This window comes from Passer montanus, unplaced genomic scaffold (genome assembly GCF_014805655.1).
Source record: "Passer montanus isolate IOZ18808 unplaced genomic scaffold, ASM1480565v1 scaffold25, whole genome shotgun sequence".
Lineage (NCBI taxonomy): Eukaryota > Metazoa > Chordata > Aves > Passeriformes > Passeridae > Passer > Passer montanus.
In genome coordinates, this window is record NW_024367149.1 from 3,481,168 (window position 1) to 3,501,627 (window position 20,460).

Genomic DNA, 20,460 nt, shown 5'->3' on the forward strand with positions numbered 1-20,460 from the left:
TCACTTCACAGAGGTTTTATTCGCACTCCGGACATCCACGCTGCCCTCCCACCTCGCTTACCCGCAGGGCAGACCTCCGGATCCTCACCGTGTCCTCCCCGAGCTGTGCCCATTGCACACAGCCCCTGGGTCTCCAAGAGGGGACAAGGCCACCATCTTGCGGCCACCCAGCCCCACTGCACATACCCGTGTGCGCGGTCTGTGGGATGGGACAGCCACGGGGTACAGGGCTTGGTACCGTGGGGAGCTGCGACATCCCACCGCTCCTCGTGCCCTCAGTCCCCTGGGACCATGTCCTGCGGGGCACACGCTGTCCCTCCCCTCGCTCCCTGGCCAGGAAACCCAGCACACCGAGAAGTGTCTGGATGGGCAGAGGATGTCAGCAGTGCCGCTCCCATCCCAGCTCTGGCCCCTCCAGCCCCGCCCGGCTGCTCTGTGCAGTGTCAGCCAGCAGTGACCAGGGACCTCCTGGTTTGCACAGCGGGCTTCATTGAGCACAGAAAGGCAGGCAGCGGCAGATGAAGGCTCAGAACTGAGCCCTGGGGCTGAAAATGCAGCACTGAGCAGGGTCCGAGGGGAATTTCCATCCCTATCACAGCGTAGGAGGGCAGCCCACAGGGGGTTTGCTGGAGGGAGTTGTTAAACCAGCGCTGCTGGAGACCAGCAGCCCAAAGCAAGTCCTTCCATGCCTCTGTGAAGTGAGTTGGGGTCGTCTGCACACTACCGGGTTCTGCAAGGCTGCCCATCCTGGTTTAATCCTCATCCCCCTCCTTCTGCTTCTTCCCCTTGTGGTGGAGCTGGCCATGGTCTCCGTGGTGGTGGTGGGCATGGGTAGCAGGTTTGTGGTCCTCATTTGGGTTTGTGTCTCTCTCGCTGTTGACCTCATGATGGTGGTGAGGATGGAGGGGCTTGTGGTGGTGGATGGGGGTCTCTGACTCCATCCCCTCGTGTTCAGGGAGGGAGCTCGGGGTTGCAAGGCCCTCCAGGGTGCTGTTAGCCTGAGGAAAGTAACACAAGGGCTGGCGTGGTATGGGAACACCCACAGAACCCAGCAGAAAGCCTGGGAGCACAGCTTGAACTGGGAAGAAGGCAGAGCAGCATTCATCAATCAGAAAACTGTGGGTCAGAGCAAATGCTCTCCAGCCCTGGCCCAGGGCACAGGAGGACAAGAGAGGCTGGAGCACATAGGGCACAAGCCTTGGCTCAAGCTGCCTGTGGTCCAGAAATGGGAATTAGCATTCAGTATTTCTGGATGTATTTCTCTCCTGGGAAGTGAGTAATCTCCTGCCAAGCGCAGAGCTACAGCCTTTTCTTTGCTCTGAGCTTGCCACCTCTGCATCCACTGCCTGCCCTTTCTTATACGGGAACAGTCCTAGTTAGCATTTCCAGACATGGGATATGACCCCTTTAGTCAATTCCTTTTCAACCGGAAAGCTCTGACCTATTTAAGTGCCCTTATTCCAGACCTTCCCTCACCTTCCCTCTGAAACACATCTGAGGGCAGCTGCCAACCCAGAGCCCATCCCCAGCATGGCGATAAGATTGGTTTTGCTGATGTGCAGTGCCAAGGACAGCAGGGATCCCGGCTGCAGCGAGCGTTCCGCTCTTACCTCCTGGGTAGTGTTGGGGTAGAGGGAGCAGTTGCCACAGAAGTCCTTGACGTGGCTGGAGCGGATGGCTGCCTCCACATAGGGGAAGTGGAGGAAGCTGAAGGGCAACTGGATGTGGAAAGCCAGGCGGCCACACCTGAGGGGAGAAGTCACGGCCTGGCTCCAGACGGGGTCTGGAACCCCCTCAGCCCAGCCACGAGAGGAGATTGTGGAAGCCCAGCAAACGCTCTGTAACGCCCAGTAAAGCCTCAGGCCAGTCGGGGGACACTCACCGGTCATAAACAAGGAAGTCGTCCTTGTCACCCCCCAGGACCTGCCAGACGTCAGGGTCCTCCTGCTCCGGCTGGAAGACGGGGACGCCGGGCGGGGCATGGCGCCGCAGCTCGGGCAGCATGGCGCGGGACAGCGGCGCCTTCTCGTTGACGATCATGTAGCGGACTTGGGCCATGCCCTGCCGGGCCAGCCGCTCCCGCAGGCCCCCGAGGCTGCGGCAAGGAGGCGCTGGGAGGGGCGGCCGGGGCAGGGGCTGCCGGGACAGGGGCTGCCGTCCGCCCCCGAGGTGCGGGGGTGGCCGTGGGGAGGGGGAGCGCGGCTCACCTGTGGGCCTGCCTCAGGCAGAATTGTCAGCTGGCCTTCAGCAGGGCCACCACCGTCACCTGCCCGGCCGCCCCCTCCATGGGGCTGGAGCCATTGATGGTCCAGGCCGGTGCCTCCTGGCAGATCCGGCTGCTGTTGGCCGTCTCCTCGGAGGCCGAGGCCAGCCCCAGCCCCAGCCAGGTGGCCAGGGCCAGCACCAGCAGCCCCATCCTGGACCCCGGCCCTGGCAGATGGGCACGGGGTGTTACTCTCCTCCCAGATCCACTGCAACCCCAAAATACCTCCCTGCACCCAGCTCCAGGACAGGCAAGTGTTAGCTTGATCCTGGCACTGGGAGCCAGGACCTCCATCGCAGGGGGCAAGGAAAAGGGGATGAGGTGGGGAATTGGGCTCCTTGCTCCTGTGTGGGCACCCAGTGCCACAGCATCCTGCTCTCCCCTGGCAGTGAACACCCACTCCACATCTCAAGAAGTGAAGGTGCTCCTCCTCCCACAAGCCTTCTCCATTTTTTGATCCCTCAAAACAAATCCAGCCCCAGAGAGAGGTCTGCCCTTGCCCCAGAAGAGAGCAGGGATACAGCCCTCATCATCTCAGCTGCCAGTGAGCAGTCACTGGGACAGAGATGGTTTCACCTTCAGGTCACCTTGAGAGTCCTTGGTGCCTCACAAAGTGCTTTGGGGGTACACAGAGCCTTTAAAACCCTTGAGTCTCCCAACATCTGCCTGAAGCCCTGTTCTCCAACAGCCCCCTAACTCTGCCCACCCCAGGATATTCCCCATCCCTTTAATACCCTGCACACTCAATGGGCAAGAGGGAGGATATGGGTCTGGAGGGGATTGTGTGGGGAGGGAGCAGGGAGCTGCAGGATCTGGTCAGGGTGGATGTGCCCCCACTCCCCAGCCCTCTCCCCGCGAGAACGAGCCCTTGATACCGCACTTCTCCTCGCTGCCGTCCTCCCTCGCTCCGGGCCCCAGCAGCTTTCAGCAACTTCCAGCTGGCCCTGGTCCCCCTTTTATCTCCTGACCACTCTCCCCGCCCAGGAGGGAGGAGAAGAGCCTGGCTGGAGCGGAGACTGCTCCCTGGCCACCGCTGCCTGCCTCGACAAGGCAGGCTCTGTCCCCGTCGGTGCCATGTGGGCTCGGGCGCTGCTGCCCAGCCCAGCCCAAGCCGTGCCGGAGCAAAGCGGTGCCTGGTGCCGGGCTGACGCCGCAGGGTGACAGGCGGTGCTGCACGGAGAGATGGACACAGCGGCTCCAAACCTCGCAGGCACAGGAGGCCCGGGGACGTGCCAAGGACGCTGCTTACACCAAAGGGTTGCACCACCACGATGGGGTGACCTCCAACAGCGCCATGCCTGCATAGGTGCCACAGGAGCCACCAGTGCCATCTCAGCAGACAAAAAGGTGGTGCCTCCCATACACACCGGGGTGCTGGAGCTCCCTGCCCTGTGGGGTGTCACCTCAAAAGCCAGGCTGTTCTGTTGTGCCCATGGCCGTTCTCAGGCCAAGCTTGGCCCCACAGAAACTCCCCAGTGTCCAGTTCCATGCCTCCTGTCCGGCCCCATACTGGTGGGGCTGTGGCAGTGTCGGTGCTTCCTTGGGAAATCACAGCGACATTGGAGTCCACCCCCCAACCAAACAAGAGGAGCTCACCACTCTGGCAGCACAAGGACATCTCTGCAAATATTTGATTAGTTTATTGTACCTGGGATCCGTACAAAAACATGATAAGGCAGGGAAGGGCAAGCAGCCACAGTCACAGCAGGGGCAGAACATGATCCCAGGCACACACAGAATGGGAATTCGTCTGAAAACAGCAGGGGGAGAGGGGATCGCTGCTGAGCGGCTTGAGGGGCCCAGCAGTGTCTGCAAGGATGTGGGGCCATGGGCTGGGCTGGTGAGCAGCCCCTCATGACCGACACCCGACTTTGCGCAGGGCTGTCACCCCCACCCGCACGCTGTTCCCCCCAAGTCCCCACCGGGTACCCCAGCACTGAGCAGGGACACGTTTCCCCATTCATGTCCTGGGACTCGGGCTGGCAGGGAATGACACGAGCTGTGCCGCAGGGAGCCCAGGCCACGGCCTGCCAGGCGCTTCCCCTGGGCTCCTCCCGAGCCGCGGTGCCCGCGGCTTTCAGCCTGGCCGGCTTTTCGCCCGCAAACCGCGGCACCCGCAGCGGGCAGCGCGTTCTCCGTGTGCCGGCCCGGTCTCTCCCGGGGCGATCCCCCGGCTGCCCCGCCGGGAGCGCTCCCGCGGCCGGCCCGCAGCGCCCGGGCCGTGGAGCGGAGCGGGGCTCGGGCCGGTGCCGCGGCGCGCCGCGGGAGCGGGGCCGCAGGCAAGGAGCGCCGGCCCCTGCCCATGTGCGCGCCGGGCTCCACGCGGTCCCTGGCTCTGGGCCGGGGGGAAGGAGCTCGGTGCATGCAGCCCCTTCAAGCGGGCGGGTGAAAGGGAATATTTCAGCAGGTGTGGGGCCTCCAGCCCACTGCACACCCGTGAGGACTGGCCAGAGCGGCTCGTGCATGCCATGGGGTCTGGAAGCCTCAGTGGGTGCTCTGGAGAGGGGATTCCGATGAGGGTTTGGGCAGATCTTTTTCCCCCTTGAGCATCACAGGTATTTGGATGGGTGGGGAGGAAAGTCACTTTCCCGAAGTGTCCCTCCTCTGTTCCCCTAGGGCGAGGTCATTGTTCCCAGACTGTTGCGGAGAGCATGGTGGCTCCGCGCTGTCCTTGTTGGGATGGGGAAGGGCACATGAGCCTGTCATGACCCCACTGCTCCCCTCCACTGGTGGGACACACCTGACAGGCACTGGGGCAGCACAGGAGCGTTTTAGTTGTAACCAGTGTGTTGCTCCATGTTTACCAGTCCATGTTCCTGGTACAGGACATTCCCACCATAACCCTTGTCCCCATAATCTTGATTACATGTGCAGCACACCTCCTCCACTGGGAATCCCCGCTGACCTCCCTGTGGCACTCCCAAAGGACATATTGCTCCAGAGGGGAGCTGCAGGGCTGCATCCAGGGCTTGGGGCTTTCCTGCTCTGGAACCTCAAGCATGGGGCAGGGCAGCAGAGTGGAAGGTTGGCAGGAAGGCTTGGCATCCTTGGGCAGCTCTTTGTAGCTGGTCCCGAAGGTGGGTGCCCTTTCACAGTGCAAACTGGCTCCTGAGACCCACTTATTTAAAATCACACATTGGAAAGGTGTGAGTTTGCACACACACGCATCTGTGCTTGCAAACACAGATGGGCTCTGTGCAAGGTGGGGGGAATGGCTTTTCGCCAGGGCCAGCAGCCCCCCTGACCCCCTGCGTCCTCCCCGCAGCCTGCCCAGCCATGGCAGCCTCGCTGAGCCGCCCCTGCTTCATCTCCCTCCACCTGCCCTACCGGCAGGGCTGGGGCCAGCACCTGGCCAACACCTTTCGCTTCCAGCCAGTGGCCGTGCGGGAGACGCCGCGTGTCCGGCAGCTGGCCTTGCGACGGGAATCTGCCATCTTCCTCGTCAACGAGCGCCTGGCGCCTGCTGGCACCTCATCCCGCGACTTCCTCTACGACGTAGATCCCCAGCCCACCCTGGGCACGGCCTCCAACGTCTGCTTCGAGGTGGATGATGTGCCGGGGCTCTGCAAGCGGCTGCAGAGCCAGGGGTGCTCCTTGCTGGTGCCCCCCACTGAGCTGAGTGATGACGCCGGTTCTGTCACCTACGGCGTGGTGAGCTCTGTCGTGGGCAACATCAGCCACACCCTTTTGGACCGATCCTGTTACCGGGGACTCTTCCTGCCTGGCTTCCAGCCCATCCAAGGAGCCCCCTCAGCCACAGGGGATGGGATCAAGATCACTCACTTTGACCACATCACGTACGTCTGCCCCCGGGGCGGGGCCCGGGCGGCTCTGGACTGGTACCAGCGCTGCTTCGGCTTCCACCGCTTCCTGCTGAACCCCCGGGAGAGGCCGGCTGAGGGGTATGTGCTGGGGGGGCAGGGGGTGGGCATGCTGCTCCTCGCACTGCAGGGCGCCCAGGGCACCCCAGCCCACGGCTGCAAACTGGTCTTTGCAGAGTCCCTCTCCCAGAACGGCACCAACCAGGTTGACACGTTCCTGGAGCAGCACGGTGGGGCTGGGATCCAGCATGTTGGCCTCTGCACCACTGACATTGTCGGCACGACCAGGGCTCTGCAGCAGCGAGGGGCACGGTTCTTCACACCCCCCACCACGTATTACAGCCAGGGGGGCAAAGCAGAGGAGATCCGAGGAGCTGGGCAGGACCCCCACAAGCTGGCAGAGCTTGGCATCCTCCTGGACACTACAGTGCATGGGGACAAGGGCCAGCCAGGCTCTGATGCCACAGAGAGCCCCTCTCGGGAATATTTGATGCAGATCTTCACCCATCCCATCTTCTCCGAGGAGACCTTCTTCCTGGAGCTCATTGACCGTCGGGGAGCGCCCGGCTTCGGGGAAGGCAATATCCGGGCGCTGTGGAAAGCCGTGCAGGTCTACATGGACCAGCAGCACTAGTGCAACGCTGCAGTCCTCCTCCCTCAGCTCCCCATCTTCTCCAGTCCAGCCCCGGGGCAAGGACCGTAGAGATCCCATCCCTGGCATGGCCCAGGTGAGCAGGGACCAAGGGATGGCTCCAGATCAATCCAGAGCCACCTCAGTGTGGGAGCAAGATGCTCAGGGCTGAGTCCAGCAGGGGTGTGAGCATGCCCCAGGATGGGTGGGATTGCTCCCCAGCCCTGGGTTCCCAGTAATTTATCAACCACATGTAAGGAACTTTCTGCCTTAGTTTCAGCTTAATTTATTGAGACTTGAGCCTGGAGCATGGCCAAGAGTGTGCTGGCACAGAAACACCCCCAGACACAGAGAGATGAGGGGCTGCCTGAGGGGAGTGCATAATCCAGAGGCCATGGATTATGGCCACTTACTGGCATTACCACCCACAGCATGACTAGCCCTGCAGGGCGAGTCGTGGCCTCTTCCTCCTCTCAATTAAAGAATTAACTTACAGGCACTGCTTTGGGTATTCAGTCCTCCTGTTTAAGATGTGCTGAGTGCCAGGTGAGGATGAAATGGCCATTTCCATCACTCAAACTGGGTGTATCACTAAAATTGAGATCACTGCACCTCGCACCCCGCCAGGACTGTCCCCTGTCCCTGCCAGCCCCCAGCACTGTGCATTTGCAAGGGTGCACCACACTCAGCATGAAGAGTGCTGAACAGCCCAATAAAAAAATTATAAAAGTAGGATGAAACCCTAGAAAAAGCCCTGGGGGCAGTTGTTCAGCCCCAGGGAGGAGCAGCCCGTGGACAGGAGCAGCACAGCCTTGGGGGCTGATATCTGCCCTTGCAGGGGTGTTCTGGTGCTTTATTTGGGGTCAGTTAATGCAGTTAATGCTCAGCCAAGGGGCTCTGGGTGCATTAATGAAGAAATCCCTGCTCTCCCCAGCCCAGATCTAAGGGTCTTGTTGGCTGTCTTCACATTGTACCACAGGCGGCCCAACACCCCCAGCTTAGCACAGTGCAACATAGGCAGTCACTTAAAAAACCCCACAAACTTAAGATTTATTTTCAGGTCCAGTAAAAACAAGGGAGGGTACAGCAGCATCCCCAGTCACTGGCTGGGGCATGAGATGCAGGCAGGGGACAGGGCTGCAGGAGCCATGTGGCTCCCACTGCTGCAGAGAAACCCCTGCTGCCCTGAGTCCCCAGTGCCAAAGTGGTGACAGTATGGGGCTGAGTAGCCCCAGGAGGGCTCCAGCCAAGGAGGGATGGCAAGTCTGGCTCCAGAATTACATCAGGACCAGTGGCCACATCCAGGCACAACCACAGGGGAGGCAGGGGAAAGGAAGAGTGAGACCATTGTAGTGCCATGTCCTGGGCTTGCTACAGCACAGGGACAGCACTGCCAGGCCCCGGGCAGGACTGAGCCCAGCGAGGGGCTCTGGTGTCTCACACAAGGAAGGTCAGTGCCTCATGGGCCCGTCGGGGCCCGGAGAAAGGCGTGGATGGAGAGCTGTGTCCCAGGGCAGGGGCTGCCTGCTCCCTGTGCCTTTGCCCCCTGCTTCCGCTTGGAGCCCTGCAGGAGACACAGCAGGGCTCAACCAGACCCCCCACAGGCTCCAGGGATCCCCCTGGGAACTGGGGACATCCCGTCAGGCAAGTTCCCCTGCCACAGGCTAAAGGTCAGTGCCTCATGGGCCCGTCGGGGCCCGGAGAAAGGCGTGGATGGAGAGCTGTGTCCCAGGGCAGGGGCTGCCTGCTCCCTGTGCCTTTGCCCCCCGCTTCCGCTTGGAGCCCTGCAGGAGACACAGCAGGGCTCAACCAGACCCCCCACAGATTCCAGGGATCCCCCTGGGAACTGGGGACACCCAGGGACAGTGCCAGTCAGGCAAGTTCCCCTGCCACAGGCTGGGGATGCTCCTTGGCCTGATCCCAAGCTCCAGGGCACCTTCAGCACAGCGCACCAGAGGCTGTCCCACAGCACTGGGCCCCAGGCACCCTGGAGCACTGCTCACCTTGACAGGGCTGCTCTCCTTCCTGCGCTGCTTCTCGTGAGCTTTCAGCACCTGAAGGAAGAACAAGAGAGCCCAGAGCTGAACAGCAGCTGGGACAGCCCAGGGAATGCCAGGGGTTTTCCCAAGATAATTGAGGCAAGGGAGGAAAGGTCCAAGGGCCCCCCATACCTTCTTCATGGCTGTGGACACAGCCGAGGTATGGAACTCATCCTCTGTCACCCAGCGGGACGGGGACAAGGCAGGGTCCAGGGTCACATCCCCATCTAGGTGCAGGGAGTAGACCACATATGTCTGGTGGATGTGGGAGAAGACGTGGATGACCTGTGAGGGGATGGAAATACACATGAGACAGGCAGCTGGCAGACACTGGGGGATGCCAAGTGGACTGAGCCTGCCAGGGTCCTGAGCAGTGGCAGAGCTTGGGAGGGCTGACAGTGGGAAAGGGAGACTTTTCTTCTGTGTGCTACATCCCCATGGCTGAGCACAGGGGACTCACTGCATCCCTCCAGCTCCAGGCTCACCTCTCCAATAAACTGCAGGCCTGCTGCTGCCACAGGCCGCCCTATCCAGGCCTGGAGGTGATCAGCCAGCTCCTCCCTCTCCTTTTCCTCCTGCAGATCTTGAGCCAGTGGGAGACTTGGGAACTCCCAGAGTCCAGCCAGGAGACCTGGGAAGGAGGCATGACAGAAATATGAGACAGCAAGGGACACATCCAGGGACACTGAGCCTCATCACAGCCCCAAAGGGCTCCTTTCCCCACCCCAGCAACCAAAGCTGCTCTCTCTGTCCCTCATGAGGTGGGAAGGCACTGTGTGGTGCCTTATCCCTGCCCTTCCCAGCCCCATTACCCGAGCTGGGTCTCTGCACAATGAGGTATTCTGGGGCCCCGTGGCAGCCCCTCCGCTCCAGCACACACGTGGCCGTCCGCATCGCCCGCGGCGGCTTCTTCGCTGCTTTCCGGGGAAAGTTGGTCACCCCCAGGCTGCTGTCCCACGGCTCCGTGGCTGGGGGGCACAGGGGACAGTCCCCAACACCTGCAAACACCAGTGTGACAGTTGCTGCAGGGCTCAGACCCGGAGCCACAACAGGGATCTCTCCTCATGCTTACCACAGTCCTCAACATCAGGCACTGGGGGGGCTTTTCCAAGCAGCTTCTGAGAGGCGAAGGCCAGCTCCTTCTCCACCTGCAAGGGCAGACAGAAGTGAGGACAGGCTCATCCGCCAGCCCACTTTGTCCCCAGGCACGCAAACCCTCAGGGTCACACTTACTCTGCGCCATGCTTGGCAGTGCTGCTTCACCGGGCACTCCCCGCACAGTGGGGATTTGGGCACACACACAGTTGCTCCCAGCTCCATCAAGGCTTGGTTAAAATCCCCTGGGCGACTCCTGTCCACCAGGACATTGGCCATGTCCCTGGAGAAATGGCAGTGAGAGGCACAGGGATTTCTAGGGAGAGCATGCCAGGACCTTTGCCTGCCTCCTGCCTGTCGGGGGAAGCTCCTAGTTGGGCACAGGCAACACAATCCTTTCACCACTACTCCCAGCAGCACCAGCTTCCCAAGAGTTCCCATACTCCACACCTGCCTCCCTTCACAGGCTCAGCTCCCCACAGCTCCTGGGTGATCCTCCTTTAGCCACAGCTCCAGAGACAGAGCACTCCCCTTACCAGAGCCGGTCGATGACAGCCGGGCTGCTGGAGTCGGCACCGACGCACCGCAGGCGGCACAGGACCCGGGTCACATTCCCATCCACAACTCCTGTAGCCTGGCACCAGGAGCTGCCATTACCATGCTGGGATGTGCTCCGGACAAAGAAGGGAGCTGGGATGCTCCCAGGATGGAGAGGGACACATACAAGGCCAACCCACAGGTCAAGCTGGGTGGGGGCTGTGATGCTTCCCAAAGTGGAGGGAGAGCCAAGCACAACCCTGGGGAGCCCTTGGCTTGTGAGACCCAGCAGCAGGAGCTGTCAGGAGTGGGGCTGGGCAGCCGAGGGGCAGACGTGCCCGCTGTCACCAGCTCTCACCTGCCCGTAGGAGATGGACGCGATGGCTCCCGCCGTGTACCGGCCCACGCCCGGCAGCAGCTTCTGCAGGGCCTCAGCCGTCCTGGGCATGTGGCCAGCCAGCTCAGACACCACCTGGCAGGGAGGGGGCCAAGCTCAGAGAGGCAGCTGGGGTGGGCGTGTGCAAGGAACCCATTCTGCCCGTGGGAAGATGGGATCCCAGCCTCTGCAGCCTCGTGCCAGCAGCACAGCCCCAGCCAGGCAGGGCAGCCAGGCCCAGCAGCCACACAGGGCTTCAGAAATGCCCCTTCCCCCCACTCCAGCACCTTCCTTGCTCCTTCCTGCAGACGCTTCCCTCTGGAGTAGTAGCCAAGGCCAGCCCAGAGCTGGTTCACCTCCTGCTCCCAGAGACACAGCACAGTGTTAATGGAGAGCCACAGGGCAGGGAGAGCACCCGGTGCCAGCGATGCTCACCTCCAGGGATGCCTGTGCCAGAGCCTGCAGAGTCGGCCACTTCTGCAGGACAGGGGGAAAGGGACAAGTCAGGGACAAGCAGAGTTCTGCCACTGGGCATGAACAAGGTCTCCAAAAGGGGCAGCCTGTGGGCACAGGACTGTGCAAGGAGCAGTCACCTGCATCCAGCGCGTGTAGTAGTCGATCACTGTAGCCACCTGTGTCTGCTGGAGCATGATCTCGGACACCCACACTGCAGGGAGCAGGGCAGGGGTCACAGCAGAGGCACCAACGCCACCCACACCTCGTGCTGTGGCCACCTCAGCACTGGCTACAAACCCTGCACAGCACCCAGCTCATGGGACACCCCACACCTGCCCCACAGGAGCTCCGTGGGCTCTCCAACCCCCCAGTGCCCTGCAAGGGGAATCAGCGGCTCTCACGGCCACCTCAGGCAGCTTGTTCCAAGGATGGCACACAAAGCCACGCCTGACACAGCCAGTCCTTGCTCCTCACCTGCATATCCCCGTCTGTCGGCGTCCGGCTCCGTCGCTGCCTGGAAGGGGAAGAAGATGAAGCGTGAGAAACAAGGTGACACAGGAGCCCACTGCAGAGGGGACCTGTGTGTAAAATACAACAATGCATGGTGTGTTCTGATCACTGCAATGGAATCTGAAATTAAAAAAAAAAATTTCGCCCAAGCACTCAGAAGTTCTGAGTTTGGGTTAATCAAGTGACAGCCAAAGCACCTTCTTGCTGATGAAATCTCACATGGAGAGTCACTTAGGAGGTTAAAAATCCCACAGAGAGCTATCCCATACCCGAGCCCGCCTGCATAGGAAGCAACTGGAGGCAGATGTAAATCCCCCAGAGGGACTGTGCAGTTCCCACCATTCAAACATTGCTTTAAAGCTGATGCCCACACTCAGCACCACAATGACTCACTGCTGCCAGGCTGAGCACACCACAGGCAGGAGCTCTAAAAAAACGTCCAGGAGGCGTAAAACAAATACATGGGAAACCTTCTCCATGCAGCACTCGCTGCTTCAGGGTATCATAGAGGCAGGAACAAAACAGGATTAAACACAGCTAGACTAACCTTGCCAGAGATAAGTACTCCTCTTAAAGGTTACATCTCAGAAGCGTGCCCTGCTTTTACTCTTCACACCTAGGGCTGGCTCCAGACCACCCAGCACAAGACAGCCACTAGCTGGGAGCATTTCCACGCATGACCGGGAGAAACACCACGGTCACATCAGCCAGGCTCCTTAAGGCAGAGGAAGCCGTTCCCCATGCCCTCTTCCCGATGTCTCCCCTTACCAGAGCCCTCCAGGGAAGGTCCCGCTTGCATCGGTCGTACCAGGCGAGCAGATTCCGGCGCAGGGCCTGCACCTCAGCGGGGTCGCTGAAGAGGTGCCGGGCGGGCGCTGCCGCCGGGGCCCCTGCCGGGAGAGCGGCGCCAGCTCAGCGGGGCACGGCGAAGGGTGCGGGGCTCAACCGCAGCAGAGGCGGGAGCCCGACCGAGCCGCTGCCGGGCGGACGCGCACCGAGTACCGGGCTTCACGAGGAGCCAGCACCGGAGACTGCCCGGGCTGGCGCTCCGTGCCGCGGAGAGAGCACCCCACGCTCCCCCAGCCCTCCCGCTGCCGGGCACCTCCGCGGGGCGACGCGCGCTTCCCGCTCCGCCCCTGGGGCGGGGCCGCCCCGGCCGCTCCCGCCGCTCCCGCCCGGCCCCGCGCGGGGCCCATGGCGCCGCTCCCGCCGCCGCTTTCCCGGGACACCGCGCCCCGCCCCACCCCCGCACGACAGCCAATCAGAGCGGGCGGACACGCCCACCGCCGCACGCCAGCCAATCGAAGGGAAGCGCGCGGAGCGGGCTCGTAGCCGCCCTTCCCCGGAACGCAGCGGCGAGGGGCGGGGCCTACCGGCGCGCTGGAGCCAATCAGCAAGCCGGGAGCAAAAGGGGCCCGCCCCTGCTCCCGCCGGTCCGAGCGGCCGCTCGGGAAGGACCCGAAGGAGCTGTTCCAGCTAAACGCCTGTTGAGTTAATTCCAAATTTCGGTTGAAAACGGATTTTGAGAACGGTAAAAAACCCCACCGGGGCCGGCAGGAGCCGGGCCGGCCGCGAGGGCGGGCGGCGCTGGGTGCCGGTGGTGGACGTGCAGAGCGACAACCTGGCGGAGCTGTGGCCGTCCATGGTGCTGGCGCTGCGCTCCGCCACCTTCGTGGCCGTGGACACGGTGAGGCGCGGGGGGGCGGCGGGGAGGGGCGCGGCCGGCGCCGGGAGCCGCTGACGGTGTCTGTCGCCCCGCAGGAGCTGAGCGGCCTGGGCGCCCGGAAGTCGCTGCTGAGCCCGTGAGTGCCGGTGGGGCGGGGGGCGGTTCTCGGTACCGGCTGCGCCGTGCCCCGTCCCGGGGCGCGGGCAGCCCGCTGATGGCCCGTTGTGCCGCGGCCAGGTGCATCGAGGAGCGCTACAAGGCCGTCTGCAGCGCCGCCAGGACGCGCTCCGTGCTGTCCCTCGGCGTCGCCTGCTTCAAGCAGCTCCCGGAGAAGGTGCGTGCGCGATCCGCGGGGCGGCCGTTTTGTCCGGGTCGGCCCCGGGAGGCGCTGGGAGATGGGATCCCCCGGGGAACTGTCGCGGCAGCTCCCTGTGACAGGAGTGCCCGGGTTCTTTGCACGCTCTCTGCAGTCCGAGAACACGTACCTGTGCCAGATCTACAACCTCACGCTGCTCTGCACCGAGGATTACGTGGTTGAGCCGCAGTCAGTGCAGTTCCTGGTGCAGCACGGCTTCGACTTCAACAAGCAGTACTCGCAGGGCATCCCCTACCACAAGGGCAACGACAAGGTACAGAGCAGTCCCTCTCAGACACCTGTGCCTGCTGTGCTCAGCGTGCTGGGAGCGTGCTGGCTTCCCCCGCTGCTGCCTGGGGTCCTGCCTGCAGCATTATCCCTTTCACCTCCTGCTGCTCTCAACCCGCTCGCTGCAGTTGCTTTTCCAGACGTTTGTGCCTCTGTTCAGAGGGCTCTCCAGGGTGACAGCCAGCCGGGGGCCGGCTCACTGCCTGATCCCTCCTCCTGCAGGGCAACGAGAGCCAGAGCCTGAGCGTTCGGACGCTGTTCCTGGAGCTCATCCGGGCCAGGAAGCCGCTGATCCTGCACAACGGCCTCATCGACCTGGTGTTCCTGTACCAGTGTTTCTACGCTCACCTCCCCGACAGCCTGGGCACCTTCACCGCCGACCTGTCCGAGATGTTCCCGGCGGGAATCTACGACACCAAGTACGCCTCGGAGTTCGAGACGCGCTTCGTGGCCTCCTACCTGGAGTACGCCTACAAGAAGTGGTGAGCAGCACGCTGCTACTCACAGCAGGAGGGGCAAACAGAGGGTCAGTGTTTGTCTTTCCAGGCATGGGGGCTGTGTCCTTGCACTGTCCCACTGACTGAAGGTGCTTTTCAGGTGACTCTGCCCTGTGCTTTTGCTGTTTCTAGAACGTTTGTCTTTTAACAGGCCATACCTGTTTGGTGGGCAGCAGCTGAAAGAGAACTTCAGAACTGCTGCCAGTAGAGGACTGAGCACAGTGGCCTGATCTGAGATCTAATTGGGTCACTGCCTGGCTCTGGGCCAGCAGTGCCACAGGGCAGGAAATCACACAGAAAACAAACCAGGGCTGTCCTGCAGGTCTGCTAATTATGACTCTGTTTTGTGAGGGACACTGCAGTTAAAGGGTGGGTGCTCCCTGCACTCCTTGACACTGACCAGCTCTGTCACATGCCCTGCACACGTGATGCCCATGGCTCACTCTGACTCCCATCACTTCCTTCCAGGCAAGGGTTGTGCTCTTGTTCAGGACACAAGTCTGTGATTTGCAGTCTGGCCCCACATTCTGCAGGCCCCACACAATCTAAACAAGCCCCTGGCAGTGATAAAGCCCCTGGGATCTCCATAAAGCTCAAGTCATGCTCCGTTTTGAGGAGAAATGGTATTTTTTGTGATTGTTTTATCTCAGGAAATGCCACTTTGACAGGTCTGAAAACATTCAAGATGGCTGTTCTCAAAACATGAGAGTGCTTTGTTTTGACAAGATAAAAATAACTTTCTAAGCTGACGTCTTAAATGTTTTAACCCAAGTTCTCATTAGGTAGAGCTTCCAAAGGTTTTGGCCTTTTAACCAGCTCTTGGGACAAAACAGAGATCAGATTTTTTTCCATGAAATGAAAACCCTTCCTTTTTGCCTGCATTGCCCAGGTTCAGCCTGCCTGGATGATGACTGCTGGATGGTCTGCACAGGACCTCATTTTGGGGTGTCATTTCCTTGTCCATTACCATTGTGAAGACAAACATATCTTAATGCCCTTTATAATTAAAAGAACAAACTGTGCACCCCTTCTCCTGTAACTTCACCAGAGATGCTGCTTTCCCTTCCTCTATGTCAGCATAAGAAAAAAACCCTTTGAATCAGCACAGAAACAACTACTTACTAAAGCTGCTCTCCTGGGATTGAATTCCTTTCCAGCATCTGGGGCTGGAGCTCAAGAGCAGGAAAGTCATGGAGAGCTGGTGGAGAGCAGTGTGTGCTCCGTGCCCTGGTCCCACCCCACAGTAACTGTGCTCCTCCTGTTCCAGCAAGCGGGAGAACTGCAAGCTGAGGGACTCGAGCGGGCAGCACCTCACGGTGGAGTTCTGCAGTTACCCTGCCAACGTGTCCCGCTACATCGACTACCGCTGCTGCTCGCTGGAAGAGGACAGCCACAGTGCTGCAGCGGGGAACAAGGTGCCTGTCTGTGAGAAATTTTCGGTAAGGAACGCAAATCCCTGCTCCCTTCCTGGCTCCGTGGAAAGGGCCACACGTGGCCCGAGCCAGAAGTTGCAGGAAAGCACCTGGCAACTCCCCCTCACCTGCTTTACAGTACAAGGAACATTTTCAGGCTTCAGGTGGCTTCATGGCAGACAGGGCAGTAATGTGCTCTCCTTCGAGGTTGGGAATCCTACAGGCTTCATTAGGAGGATTCCAGCAGAGTCTGTGGCCCTAAACAGTGGGACAGGATGAGTTACAGTATCCCCAGTATGAGTTACAGCATCCTCCCCAGCTGTCTTGGGGAGGCTGCAAGTTCTGTTAGTTTGGCTTGTCCTACAAGACAGAAGTACCACCTCTACCCTTCCCTTTATTTTCATTAGGTATAAAAAATTATTACCTGTCTGCAGCTTCTGGCACTGTAGCACAGGGTGGTCCACAGGAGCTCCACAAGGTCCTAGTGCAGCTACAGCAGCAAAGAGCCCATCTGGTCAGATCATAGCTGGCTTCAGGTGCTTCATGGAGAAAAGGAGCTCTTCCACCTGTTGTACATTCTGTCACACAACATAAGTTAGGGATGTCTCTGGAAGTTTCTCCAACCACGACCTCAGTGTTGCTCAGAGCCTTGTTTCGTGAATTTTTTAATTGTGTAAGGACAGAGATTAAAAAACAACTCCAGGTCCCTGTTCCAGTGCTTGACCACTACATGAAAAATGTTTTCCTGCATTTCTAGTCATAATTTCCCCTGACTGTTACCGGGTTCCCTCTCCCTGTGCTCTGACAAGAGTTTAGCTCCATCTTGCCCATAACCTCTGCTGCAGGAACTTGCAAACACCAACTAGATACTCCCTCCACTTAGCCTTGTTTTTTCCAGGCAGAACAAACCCACCTTCCTTGGCCTCTGCTGATGTGCTGTGTGCTGCACCCAGTACAGTGTGTCAGCACCTTTCCCGTGTGCTGGGGGGCTCTAACTGGACTCTGTTCCTGCTCCAGCCTCACAAGCCCTCAGTGGAAGGGAATCATTAGCTCCACTCCACATTGTGGTGATTGCTGCTCTAAGCAGTAAGATGGAGGCTGCAGACCCCTCTCTCTTTCTCCCTAGGCCTATGGGTGGTGTCCAAAAGGGGTGAAGTGTCCAGAGTCTCATAACATCGACCTCATCATTGACGAGGACGACAAGCTTTGGGAGAAGAGGAAGAAACGGAAGCACAGATGGAAGCATCGGAAGAACATGAAAGTGCTCGTAGCAGCATTCCAACAGGAGAGCACAGGGGACAGCGTGGAGCAGGCTCAGAACGGGGAGGAGGGACCACCGCGGAAGCAGAGCTGCTATGAGCCTGCAGCTGCTGCAGAGCTGGCAGAGATTGCACCCAACGGGGAGAGCAGGCCACTGGAGATCTCCATGGACATGGAAACGGAGGTCGGCTCAGACACCAGCACACAATGGGAAGAGAGTCTGGGGAGCACTGAAAGAACTGACCAGGGAGCAGCTGCCCAGAGCCCTTCTGCCAAGGGAAATGCCTCTGACAGTGACCAAGTGGAGAAGTCAAAGGCTGGGTTGGGCTCAGACAGTCACCCAGCCCCCCGTGAGACTGAAGCAGGAAAGGAAAAGGAAAGCCATGGCCCTCCCTCACAGGGGGGCACACACCGAGCCGGCTTTGATGCCTTCATGACTGGCTATATCATGGCTTATGTCTGGATGCTCAAGCAAGGGAAAAATACAGACACCAGTGCAGGGCCCTGGTTGCCAGACTGCCATAATAAACTGTACCTCAGTGGGAAATCAGTGCCACTGCAAATAGTGAAGAGCTTGTTTTCTAAATCTTCCAAAGCTCACAGCGAGAAGATAAAGTTGGCCTGGGACAGTGCATAAAGCTACAGCACTCCTCACTGAACTGTGCTTTTTTTTGTCTCCTCCAAGTTTTGGAGTTCTTTCGTCCATCAAGAACTTGCCAAGAAGGGAGCAGGTTTCATATTCTTATTTGTGTTTTACCATCTGACCGATTAAATTGCTCTCAGTTGGAGTTGCCCGTGTTCCTTAGTAGCATGCTGGAATGTGAAGCCAGGGATGAGGCTGAAGGAGGGGAAATGCACCTTTGGTTAGAGCATGCACAGATGAGACCTTTGCCCCTACAGGAGAGAAGGGAAGGAGAAAACTCCTCGCCCATGGGAATGTGCTGATTCTAGAGCCAGCTAACTGCATGCAGAACCAAGCCATAGCAGGTCTTCAGACTTGTTCCAAGGGGAGAGGCAGTGGGGCTGAAAGCCAGTTATGTGATCCTGAGAAACTGCACAGCTTCCTGTGCTGCTGAAGCTAATTAGGGCTAGAACAGAGCAGCCACCATGGCAAGCACCCTGCAGGCTGCTATCAAAAGCCATCTTATCGGGTAGCTCACGAGATACAGCCTACCCTTCAGAGCACTGTAGCACAGAGCAGAAAAAAATATCCTTGAGTCTCATGGATTCAGTAGTGGAACTCTTCAATGAGATGCAGGAGAGAAATAACGTTACTGAGGATGAGTTTTCCTTGGGTATAACTCAGCACTGAGTAATAGCAAATACAATCTCAATCCAGATATTAATGGCATTTCTATTTTAAGTAAGCATTCAAGCCAGCTTTTTTAACTTAAAGCAGTTGTCCTCTTAATCACAAGATTCAGGCCTTGATTTCATTTTTATTTTGAAAGCAAGTTGGGAAAGTTTACAAAACCTGACCAAGAAAAAAATTATGAAAATATTTAAGTGGATTCATCTTTGGTTACTTCTTATTGCAGTTCCAATAAAACATACACCATTTCTATAGTTCAAAAAAGTCAGAAGGTCAATCAACATAAAAACAAGACGTGCTTTCTTTACATATTCATAAATATCCACAATATTAGAAAAGTTGTTTTGCAAAGATTTTTCTTCTGGCAGTGTTAACTTACTATTATACACAGGCTACAAACTTCTTCCTAAGCCTTTAATTACAAGTTCAGCTATTTACAGACTGCAAAATATTAAGACGTAAAACTCCTTCATAAATACGAAAATAGATCATCTCGCAAAGATCTTTATACTTAATCAAATATCTGGCTGCCCCTCCTCCCAAAAAAAAAAGGTTATTTGTTTTGCATAGAAATGTAGTGACATGCAATATAAACAATAGCATTAAGTGCAAACAGGAATTATTCAAGTGTCTTTAGTTGTACTGGCAAAAAATACCAACGTTCTGTTACACATAATACATCAATGCCTCTCCAACGAGTACAAGTCTGCTACAGCCCCTTGGCTGTGCTGCTTTTGAGGGGCAGCAATTCACATGCATTCTCTTGGCTGCATTTTATCAACCTGCAGCCACAACAGAAATAGCTTATAACAGACATTTAGTTGAACTCAACATAGATTTAAAGTGAATTAAAAACATCTTTGATCTCTTCAGGGAGATGTGTACAATGTGTAGAAAGTACTTTAAAAGAGCAAGAACTGCTCCTGTAAAGTCAAAATCACGGTAAAACCCAATCACGATAAAACTTTGTCACATCACTCTAAAAGAAGGAGCTTGCTGACCATGTGTTCAAATTCATGTTTATCAGTAGCTGTCAGAAAATGGCCCTCTGTAGAAAAGCAACCTCAGTAGGCACAAAACCTAGGAATTACTAGGTGCAGCCTAGATTCAGCTTTATACAGCCAAAGGGATGAGATGTTGTGACTTCCAGCTGGATCCTTGGAAACACTGGGTTGCAGCAACCACTCTGCAATTTTTAAAATGACCTTTTACTCTGGTTTCACACGTGTGCCTCTTCCCATGCAGACCAATCCAGGAAAGGCCTGAGCTGCTACTCCTTGGCATTTCTGTTTCTGACATCACCTCAGTACCAAGAGCCAGAAATGTTGATAGTTGTGCCCAATGCATGTCAATTGGTTGTGCTTAGAGCGGACATTTAAGGAAATAAAATTTTAGCTCTGCTGCTTTGTAAGAGCAGGGGAGGGAAACGTGGTAAAGACAGCAGTGTAAGGGAACAGTGAGGTCACTGCAGTGGCTGCCCCGGGGTACCCCACTGACTGCTCAAGCTCACAGTCAGTGTCAGGGAGGGCAAGAGGCTTCATGATGGGGTGTCAGCACTGAGAGCCAGGGCTCGCCCTCGGGGGCCCCAGGGCAGCCAGAGGTGTGCGTGTGCTCTCTGGTCAGGCTGCTGCACAGCTTCCCTCAGCCTGCTCACCCAAAAGTAAACTACTCATTATTGCTTGTTTGTCTGAAGTCACACACCTAGATGCATCTTGTGACAACAGAAGCTGGTGCTCATGGTTTCCCTCCCAGAAGATAAAGTTGTAGCAAAGATAAAAATATTTTAAAATTAAAAAAAAAAAAGGCAAGCGGGCACCAGGCAGGCAACTGTGTTCTGGTGTTTCTCTGTCCTCAAAGTTACACGCACAGTGGCAGCCATACAAGCTGCTCTGCACTCTGCAGACACAATATAGAAGACAGAGACTACTCTGCAGATCAGCAC

General features: G+C 57.9%; 4 protein-coding genes across 5 annotated transcripts; 2 read left to right on the forward strand and 2 right to left on the reverse strand.

The window, feature by feature from the left end:
- Positions 1-3,287, reverse strand: LOC120503315 (selenoprotein Pb-like). 2 transcript variants are annotated; one of them, XM_039711756.1, is made up of 5 exons: positions 3,139-3,287; positions 2,208-2,430; positions 1,883-2,095; positions 1,611-1,746; positions 1-998 (listed from the first exon to the last, which is right to left on the reverse strand). In XM_039711756.1, the coding sequence occupies exons 2-5, from the start codon at positions 2,414-2,416 to the stop codon at positions 753-755; spliced, it is 804 nt and encodes a 267-aa protein (XP_039567690.1). In that variant the 5' UTR covers positions 2,417-2,430; positions 3,139-3,287; the 3' UTR covers positions 1-752. The 2 variants fall into 2 exon arrangements, with proteins under 2 accessions (XP_039567690.1, XP_039567691.1); XM_039711757.1 differs by having other exon boundaries at positions 3,144-3,283.
- Positions 3,288-4,645: 1,358 nt separating this feature from the next.
- On the forward strand, positions 4,646-8,524 carry HPDL (4-hydroxyphenylpyruvate dioxygenase like). Its single transcript, XM_039711735.1, has 2 exons — positions 4,646-8,165; positions 8,386-8,524. The coding sequence occupies exon 1, from the start codon at positions 5,450-5,452 to the stop codon at positions 6,716-6,718; it is 1,269 nt and encodes a 422-aa protein (XP_039567669.1). The 5' UTR covers positions 4,646-5,449; the 3' UTR covers positions 6,719-8,165; positions 8,386-8,524.
- Positions 8,374-12,890, reverse strand: MUTYH (mutY DNA glycosylase). Its single transcript, XM_039711736.1, has 14 exons — positions 12,497-12,890; positions 11,693-11,732; positions 11,356-11,429; positions 11,198-11,239; positions 11,050-11,121; positions 10,745-10,858; positions 10,386-10,483; positions 9,988-10,132; positions 9,827-9,902; positions 9,567-9,752; positions 9,240-9,385; positions 8,887-9,039; positions 8,719-8,769; positions 8,374-8,499 (listed from the first exon to the last, which is right to left on the reverse strand). The coding sequence occupies exons 3-14, from the start codon at positions 11,410-11,412 to the stop codon at positions 8,395-8,397; spliced, it is 1,245 nt and encodes a 414-aa protein (XP_039567670.1). The 5' UTR covers positions 11,413-11,429; positions 11,693-11,732; positions 12,497-12,890; the 3' UTR covers positions 8,374-8,394.
- On the forward strand, positions 11,647-20,321 carry TOE1 (target of EGR1, exonuclease). Its single transcript, XM_039711816.1, has 9 exons — positions 11,647-11,802; positions 12,500-12,726; positions 13,256-13,415; positions 13,490-13,530; positions 13,632-13,728; positions 13,865-14,023; positions 14,260-14,519; positions 15,802-15,973; positions 17,073-20,321. The coding sequence occupies exons 1-9, from the start codon at positions 11,647-11,649 to the stop codon at positions 17,841-17,843; spliced, it is 2,043 nt and encodes a 680-aa protein (XP_039567750.1). The 3' UTR covers positions 17,844-20,321.
- Positions 20,322-20,460: the final 139 nt, after the last annotated feature.

Excerpts from the sequence above, each read along its gene's own strand:
- HPDL (XM_039711735.1), top strand. The coding sequence starts at position 5,450 with ATGGGCTCTGTGCAAGGTGGGGGGAATGGCTTTTCGCCAGGGCCAGCA.
- MUTYH (XM_039711736.1), bottom strand. The coding sequence starts at position 11,412 with ATGCTCCAGCAGACACAGGTGGCTACAGTGATCGACTACTACACGCGC. Across the intron at positions 8,770-8,886 it reads TGTCCACAGCCATGAAGAAG|GTGCTGAAAGCTCACGAGAA; the intron begins GTATGGGGGGCC and ends TTCTTCCTTCAG. Across the intron at positions 8,500-8,718 it reads AGGAGAGCAGCCCTGTCAAG|GGCTCCAAGCGGAAGCGGGG; the intron begins GTGAGCAGTGCT and ends TGTCTCCTGCAG.
- TOE1 (XM_039711816.1), top strand. The coding sequence starts at position 11,647 with ATGGCACACAAAGCCACGCCTGACACAGCCAGTCCTTGCTCCTCACCT. Across the intron at positions 13,531-13,631 it reads CGGAAGTCGCTGCTGAGCCC|GTGCATCGAGGAGCGCTACA; the intron begins GTGAGTGCCGGT and ends TGCCGCGGCCAG. Across the intron at positions 15,974-17,072 it reads CTGTCTGTGAGAAATTTTCG|GCCTATGGGTGGTGTCCAAA; the intron begins GTAAGGAACGCA and ends CTTTCTCCCTAG.